The sequence below is a fragment of the Myotis brandtii genome, unplaced genomic scaffold, assembly GCF_000412655.1.
Source record: "Myotis brandtii unplaced genomic scaffold, ASM41265v1 scaffold144, whole genome shotgun sequence".
NCBI lineage: Eukaryota > Metazoa > Chordata > Mammalia > Chiroptera > Vespertilionidae > Myotis > Myotis brandtii.
Window position 1 is genome coordinate 436,734 of NW_005355159.1, and position 8,791 is coordinate 445,524.

An 8,791-nucleotide genomic window follows, 5' to 3' on the forward strand; every position below is an offset into this window, starting at 1 on the left:
CTATTTATACACAACACACTGAATAGGAGGTCTGTCAAGAGGAATGTATTCTTTGTTTCTCTTAATCTCTAAGGGAGAGACAGAGCAGAAGGACAAATTCTCAGTACAGCAAATCTCAGTAAAGAGTTACAGATTTCTTGGTAAGCCATGAAAGGCTGTTCTCATTCTACAAAGGTTGCTCTCATTCTACTGATAACCGTCATCCAAACAAGTCTGGGAAAACTGTGTGGGTAAGGGTCCCAGCCTAGCTAGCCCCTTCAGGTGCAAGGACCTTATCAGCTTACACCTGGTCCCCAACAGAATGTATTCCCCCAAACTGGAAGAAGGAACATATAACCAATAAAAAAAACTACTATTTAAAGTAGAGTGTAGAGGCTGTGTAAAAAATTCTTATAATCACTAAAAAAAGATTTACAATCTAAGAAAAAAATAGGCAAAAGACACATACAGGTATTTCACATAAGAGAAACCAGGAATGGCCAAAAAGCTTTAAAAAGGTGAACCTCATTAGTAATTAGAAAAATGTACATTAAAATCACTATAAGATATTTTATGACTACCAGGTGGGTACAAATTAAAGTCAGCATAGAAACGATGGGAATACAGAGGCCATTGGTGGAAGTATAAATGGGTACACTTACTTTTGGGGAAAATGATTACAACTATCTGCCCTAGATGCAGTGATTCCATTCCACACTTTAGAGAAAGAATATCCTGCATTTGTTCACCATGAGTAACACCATTCTTTTTGTTGTTGTTAATCCTCACCCAAGGACATTCTTCCATTGATTTTTAAGGAGAGTAGAAAGGAAGGGAAGAGAGAAAGAAATATTGATGTGCCCTTGACCAGGATTCAACCCAAGAACCTGATGCTCTGTCTGTTGGGGTCCAACCCCAGCAGGTCCAGCAGGTCCAAAGGTGTGGACGGAGTCGGCAAAGAAGAAATGACACGGAGACAGCAGCGTTCAGTTGATCAGCAGCCTAGCCAGGTTCTCCAGCCAGGTTCTCTCTTTATTCTCCTGTTACATCTGTATTTATACCATTTGATTTTAATCCTTTCCATTCTATTCCAAAGGTTAGGGCGTTTGTTATCTCCATTCCAAGGTCACTACTCTACTGTAAGGTTAAAAAACAAAAACACCCTAAAATATTCTTATAGCTGCCGTGGGAGTAGATCTTAGTCCTTCCACATAGAGAGATGACTTCAAATTTTTAGGAGGCTCTTTGGACTAAACCTAAACTGAGTCCATTACTCATTTCCTCTCCGGCTCTTCTTGTGGCTTTTCTTTAGATCTTTAGGAGATTTTGAGTGGCTCCTGTGTCTATACTATGGTGATGACCTGGGGACTTGGAACGGGATCTGTGCCGTCTATCTCGGGACCTGCTGCGGTGACGTCTTGGATTCTTGCTCCGATGCCTCTCTCGGCGAGGGGAAGGGCTCCTCCTTTTTGGAGACCGACTCTGCCTTCTGGGAGACCGGCTCCCACTTCTCCTGTAGCGCAGCGTGGGAGAGCGACGGGGCTTGTCCAAGTCTTGGTAGCTTCTCCGGCGGTGATCAGGTGATGGTACTCTCTCCAACTTCTCGTCCTCTTCTTCCTCTTCCTCTTCCTCTTCCTCACTGGACTGGACATCATCCATGTCCTCTTCTAGAGCGCTAACCCGAGGCTCCAATTGCTCAGCTTCCTCTAGCACATAGCGTTTCTGTAGCCAGGGCAGAATGATATCACAGACTCTCTCACTGTGTAGTAGTTCATCAATGAACTCATCTACGTGCATCAGTTCAAGCTCTCCATTTCAGTTCTGGCTCTTAATTTTTCTATAATCATTGTACAGAGGCTCCAAGTATTTGTAGCAATCAATTGCAGTGCCTGTCAGCCTCATATAAAGTGCTCCCAACATGCGTACATACTTGAAATCTTCATTTTTTATAAACTCAACAATGATATCCTTCTCTGGTTGAATCTGAAGCATCTTCAAGGTCAAACACAGAAAGGGAGTTGGCTTTATGTTGCCACCATAGACGCCACCGACAAACCTTAACTCCATGGCTTTATCAACTACAAGTTCAGCCATAAGTCCAAAGCACTCCTCTTTCCAGTGCTTGGACTCATAGATTCGAGTCCGGATGATCCTCTCCACCAGATACTGTGGGTTGGTGCCGTGAATGCTGTGGGCATCCTTCACCGTGCGGTTCGCCATTTTAAAACGCTTTCAGTTCTATTTCCGTCGGGTCCTTTAGTGGGTCATATCCCGGTTAAAAACACACACAAAACAGATACGAAGAAGATGGAGGAAGTCCCCTTTATTTTATTTTTTTTGGGGGGGGAGGGCGGGGAGGTTGGAGAGTTTATTATTTACATGTGTAAAGGATGTGGGAACAGGAGCTGGGGTGAGGTGCAGCTGGGAAGATGACTCCAGCTTAGTCCGTGATGATGAGCTCATCTACCCCCCAGTCTTCATAGCTCCCGTCAGGCAGGTAGCGCCGAATGATGATGGGGATCTTTCGGGCCTTGAGCTCTTTCATGGCAATAAGCAGGGGATCTGTCTCCCCCCCCAGTTCCACCATCACGGGGGCACACATCGAGATCTGGAGGGCTCGGGTGCCCAGCACGCGGGCTCGCTCATACTTGGTCATATATGGTGTGGTGATCCGCTTCTGGTTGGCCTGCGGTCGCTCTCCAGAGGGGAGGATCTCAAGGTTCTCCTGGCCCTCTTCCTCAGCATTCTCCAAGTCATCTAGTCCTTCATCCTCCTCCACATCATCAAAGTCGTCGCCATCAAAAGTGTCCTCGTTGTCTGACATGACACCCGCGCAGCAGCGACCTGGATCTGCGCCCCGCACCCGTGCCCGGAGACCCACAAACTGCGCGCCTCCGCCTCGCTCAGCAACACGTTCTCTGCGCCTGTGCGGTAACCGGGAAGCAATCCGAAGTCGCCTTTAAATAGCTCACGTTAGCAGCTTGAAATCTGACGTGCTGCAGCGTAGGGGACTTCCTGCCCTGATAGAATCAAGAATAGCCAGGTTCTCTAGCCAGGTTCCAGCCGGGTTCTGTCTTTATTGTCCTGTTACATCTGTATTTATACCAGTTGATTTTAATCCTATCCATTCTATTTCAAAGGTTAGGGCGTTTGTTAATCTAGTTCTGTTGAGTTTAATCCTGTCTAGGTTAACCTCTGTGTTCCATTATAAGGGCTATTCCAAGGTCACTGCTCTACTGATAAGCTACAAGGAAGTGACTGAAGGAGATTATCCTACCCAGTAAAGGTTATGTCCTCCCAGCCTCGCTGCTTGCCTTCCCTGGGACTGCCCTGTGTCACTGGGTATCCAGGGGTATAGGTTTTGGTGCTTTCCCTAGTGGGCAGACCCAACAAGTCCCAAATTTATTGCCAACAGTCTTAGTCCAAGTTCTTCATAAGTAGTACATGGTATTTCTGTAACACTAGGGGGTCTTTTCTTACTGATTTATTCCCTTCATTAGACCTGTTAATTCCTAACTCCAGGGAAAAAATCCTCACCTGGGGAAACAACCTTTCTCGGGGAGGTGGTCTTGTTTAAAACACATAGCGCTAAGAGGGGGAGCAAGCATATTAAGAACAGTATGCCATATACGCCAGGTCCCTTGAAACATATGCTGTGCAGATGTTTCTTCCCTGCAGTGACTGTGTCAAGCAGCAAGGATGGACAGGCTTCTGGCATCTGTTTACTGAGACAAACAAGCCAGGCTTTCTTCTTCTTCTTTTAGATTTTAAATTGATTTTTATAAAGAGAGGAAAGGAGAGGGAGAGAGAGAAACATCTATAGAGCAAAAACATCATTGCCTGCCTTCTGCACACCCTTTTTCAGGGATCAAGCCCGAAATCCGGGCACCTGCCCTGACTGGAATCAAACAGGCAACCTTTCAGTGCACAGGACAATGCCCAACAAACTGAGCCACATTGGCCAGGGCACGTCATTCTAATAACCATAATCTGGGAGGTGGTTGGGTGGGGGTGAATCCTCCATAAAGGGAGAATGGATCTGTAAACTGTAGTCTGTTTATACATTGTAATACTACAGAGTGTGCTGTCCAATACTGTCATTAGTCACAAGTGCCTGCTGAGCGCTTGAAATGTGCTAAGTGCAAAACATACCCTGGATTTGGAAGATTTAGGACGAAAACAGAATGTAGAACACTTTCAAATCTTTTATGTTGATTACATGTTGAAGTAATACCTTGGATCTGTTAGACTCAATAAAATGTAATAAAATCAACTTCATGTGTTTTTTTTCTTTTGCTCACTTAATTTGCTTTCTAAAAATTTAATTAAGACCGTTTCTACTTGACTGACCTGAGACAATGAAAGAAACAAAGTGTAAGTACAGCTAATAAGAGGTGAATATCCTAAATAGCTCTAAGTGCAAAGGACAAAGTCTAGAAAGAAAAACTGAATCTTCACACGTGCTATGCCACACGATCTATATGTATACAACCCCCAATAAAATCACAACCCCCTGATTGCTTGCATTAGAACTAAGTATATGAAACCTTCTCCCAACGTGCCTTTCTTTCAAACTCTACAGCCCAGCCTTACCGAAGCAAGGCCTCCAAAAATTAGGTTGCCTCCCAAAAAAAAATGGGAGAGAGAGAGTATGCTTTGATTTGTGTTAACGCACACCTCGGGTAAAAGTAACTTCTATTACACTAATAGTGGCTATGTAATTCCAAGAGTTAGTGCTTTATGAAGATTTTAAGTTACTGTGTAAATAAGAGTCTAATTTTTGGAAATGTAGATTGAAGGAAATTTTAAGATTTTCCGTTTTAAACTTACACTTTGTGCAATGCATTGTGGGTATGTAAATAAGGTGAGTCGATTCCGGAAATATCTTAGTGCTTACTTGGTGTGCCTTGCGTCACCATTAGGGGGCGAAGCGGAGGATTGGCTGACTACGATCTAAACGCCATCTCGATCAGACCTGAGCTTTATGTTTTCTGTGTTTATACATCTGAGTTTGATTTCTGTTAAATAAAGACTTTGCTGTTAAAATGAACATGAAAATATTAGCAAATAAGTGACTGACAAAAAATTCAGGATGGTGGTTCCTCTCTTCGATGGGGAGTTAGAGGTGTGTGATTGGGAAAGGGAACACAGGGGGTTTTAAAATTTGTCAATTTCCTTTTTCTTAAGCTGCACGGTGGGCGCACGGGGAACACATTATTTTCTCCACCCCCCCCCCTTTTTAAAAATCTTTAATGTTGGAAGTATTACATAGGTCCTTTCAGGGAATACATTCTTGAATATTTTGCATTTTTGCTGTTTGACAAAAATTCCGGACAGTGTCCTGTTTAAAATTGGGGCTTGCATGCTAGGTTTCAGGTTTCTTACCCACCTGACGCCACTGCTGCGGATGAAATCTTGTATTCGAGTCTGAGACCTTCCACCCATCTTCTTATCTCATCTGCTTTTCAAGTGAGTTGTTCTCTGCTCTGGGGCGCTCAGCTGCCAGATCCGACCAGCCTACACGCACTCCTCCCTAACCGTCCATTGATTCAGATCCATCGTGGTAACAGAACAACCTTGGGAAAGGAAACTGCAGCTCTTTTTTCTTTCTACCTACTCATGCAAACATTCTGCTTCCCAACATAAAAAAAAAAGTCTTTAGCCCTGGCTGGTTGCGAAGGGTCCCAGGTTCGATTCCTGTCAAGGGCAGATGCCCGGGTTGCAGGCTCGATCGCCAGTAGGGGGCGTGCAGGAGTCAGTCAATCAGTGATTCTCATCATTGATGTTTCGATGTCTCTCCCTCTCTTCCTCTCTGAAATTCATAAAAATATATTTTAAAAAACACTTTTATTGCATTCACTGGTTTGGCTCAGTGGATAGAGCATTGGCCTGCAGACTGAAGAGTCCCAGGTTCGATTCCGGTCAAGGGCATGTACCTTGGTTGCGGACGCATCCCCAGTGAGGGGTGTGCAGGAGGCAGCTGATCGATGTTTCTCTCTCATCAATGTTTCTAACTCTCTATCCCTCTCCCTTCCTCTCTGTAAAAAATCAATAAAATATATTTATATTTTATTTTATTTTATTTTATTTTATTTTATTTTATTTTATTTTATAGGGAAGTGGAGGGAGGGAGAGAGAAACATCAATCGTTTGCCTCTGGTACACACCCTGACCTGGGTAACCCACAACCTGGGTACGTGCTCTGACCGGGAATGAACTGGCAGCCTTTGGATGCACAGGACCACGCTCAACCACTTGAGCCCCATGGGCCAGGGCCACTTCCCAAATTTGACACCTTCTCTGAGCTGGTACATTGGTTTTCATTTTGTTGATTCTTTTGCTAACAAGTTGAACATATTTGACATAGAATTGATTTAAATTTTTCTAATACTGTACATTTAGAAAACATCTTTATGCAGTCTGATTCACTTGCCATACAAATTACCCATTTAAAGTGTAGGGTTTTTAGTATATTCATAGAGTTGTGTAATCATTACCACAATCTAATTTTAGAACATTTTTGTCACCTCAAAAAGAAACTCAGAGCTCATTAGCAAGTTACTCTCCACACACACCCCAGACTCTGGCAACCACTAACGTACTTTTTGTCTCTAAAGTGTCTATTCTGGACATATCATATACAGGCATTTGTCTGTATGCCCAGAAGATTGGTTCCAGGTCCCCCAGCCATAGCAAAGTCTATGGATGCTCAAGTCCCTTAAAGAAAATAGCATAGTTTTGCATGTAACCTATAACATCTTCCTATATACCTTAAATCAAATCTAGATTACTTATAATACCTAATACAATGTAAATGCTATACCTCCCTAGCCAGTTTGGCTCAGTGGATAGAACATCGGCCTGTGGACTGAAGGGTCTCAGGTTTGATTCCCATTAAGGACACATGCCTGGGTTGCAGGCTCGATCCCCAGTAGGGAGCGTGCAGGAGGCAGCCAATCAATGATTCTCTCTCATCATTGATGTTTCTAACTCTCTCTCCTCTCTCTTCCTCTCAGAAATCAATAAAAATATATTTTAAACATTGTTATACTGATTGTTAAGGGAATGATGACAAGGAAAAAAGTCTGTACAGTACATACTCAGTATAGATGCAACTGATGTAGGCCTAACTACATTGTACACATCAGCAACAATGTGACATTTTTTCCAAATATTTTCCATCTGCAGTTAGTTGGCCAATTTAAATTAAAGCAGACCTTTTGTAACTGGTCTCTTTTGCTTAGCATGTTTGTGAGGTTCACCCACACAAACATTTGTTTTGATGCTCTACTATATGTTTGCTCCATTTCACAAGGTAATGGAAAGTTAGAGGCCCGTGGAGGAGCAAAGTTCCTCATAGGACTTGCCAAGGGCAAAGGCACTGATATCATACATTTAAGTAGATACAAAGGGTTAATATTTTGTGCATTGTAAATATTGATATTTTAAGCTGATTAGATCACTTTTAATGGTAAACAATGGTAGGTAAATATCCAAGAAAGCTGATACCACCATAACTTTTTAATTTTTTAATTTTCCCAAAGAGTTTATTTGGACAGACCAAGGGACGGAGAGACCCTGCATCTAAAAGAAGGTGTTGGGCCTTTTGGTGGTGAAGCGTGGCTTGTGCTGGCGACGAAGGACCCAGTGCTGCAACGGGAACTTGATCTTGGAGTCGTGGAACTGCTTGACTGCTGGTCGGCGGCACTTGCTGGCTGCAATCTCCTCCACCTTCATGCTCTGGATTGAGTGGGTGCGGACACGGTGCCAGACCCCCATATCTCGGTAGCACTGGGTGACGGCGCCTGTGGTGGTCAGGTCCCGGGACTCCCAGTATATGCTGTGGGTGCCACTGCGGGAATCAGCGCAGCCAGATGCCAAAGTTCTTTACCCGAAGGGAGGAATTTTCAAACACCTGCCCACAGTAGACGATTTCCCCTGAAGACTTCTTCATCTTCTTTAGTTGAGACACTGCCGGAAGCCGGTCCAACAACATGGTAGGTGCAGAGATGCGCATGCGGTAGAGGGGTGGCGTGGCCCTTGGGGGTGGGCAGGCAGCGCCCCACCACCTTGTACTCTCGAAGCGTGCCCGAGGCCTTCATGGCGTTCTCCGCGCCCGCCACCACCCACAAAAGGACCACCACCATAACTTTTTAATTTTAATTTTTTACATAACTGTTTTCTGTTCTTGAACTTGTTTGCCACTTCTATTTATCCAAGAATTGAATACAAATATATTTTTATACCTGCAAGTGCTTTATTGATTATTCAATCATATTTTTAAAATACATACATATTTTTTTATTTTTAGATAGGGAGAGAAAGAGAGAGAGAAACATCAATGTGAGAGTGAAACATCAATCAGCTGCCTTCTGCACCCCCCCTCCCCCTTCCAGGGATTGAGTAAAAAATCTGGGCATGTACCCTGATCTGGAATCAAACGGGCATGGTATGACACCCAATCAACTGAGCCATACTGACCAGGGCACTCAATCATATTTTTGATGACAAAATAAGTACATTAGTTGAATTTTTAAACTTGTCCCACATTCTTTGAACTTAAATTTCTATGCATTAATGTTTTTCTTCTGGACTGACTTATCATTACAATTATTTGTAGTACATGCTCTATTAATATAAATACATTTCACATTTTGATAATTATTAAACACTAGAGACCCAGTGCACAAAAATTTGTGCACTCGGGGGGTCCCTCAGCCCGGTCTATGCCCTCTTGCAGTCTGGGACCCCTCGGAGGATGTCCACCTGCTGGCTTAGGCCTGCTCCCTGGGGGATTGGGCCTAAGCTGGCA

General features: G+C 43.6%; 1 protein-coding gene and 2 pseudogenes across 1 annotated transcript; all 3 read right to left on the reverse strand.

Moving 5' to 3' along the window:
• Positions 1 to 1,134: 1,134 nt before the first annotated feature.
• Positions 1,135 to 2,240, reverse strand: LOC102261849 (annotated as a pseudogene).
• Positions 2,241 to 2,331: 91 nt separating this feature from the next.
• On the reverse strand, positions 2,332 to 2,879 carry LOC102262143 (DNA-directed RNA polymerases I, II, and III subunit RPABC2). The gene has a single exon (XM_005861049.2). It carries the CDS (start codon positions 2,801 to 2,803, stop codon positions 2,420 to 2,422), a length of 384 nt encoding a protein of 127 aa, XP_005861111.1. The 5' UTR covers positions 2,804 to 2,879; the 3' UTR covers positions 2,332 to 2,419.
• Positions 2,880 to 7,511: 4,632 nt separating this feature from the next.
• On the reverse strand, positions 7,512 to 8,093 carry LOC102262450 (annotated as a pseudogene).
• Positions 8,094 to 8,791: the final 698 nt, after the last annotated feature.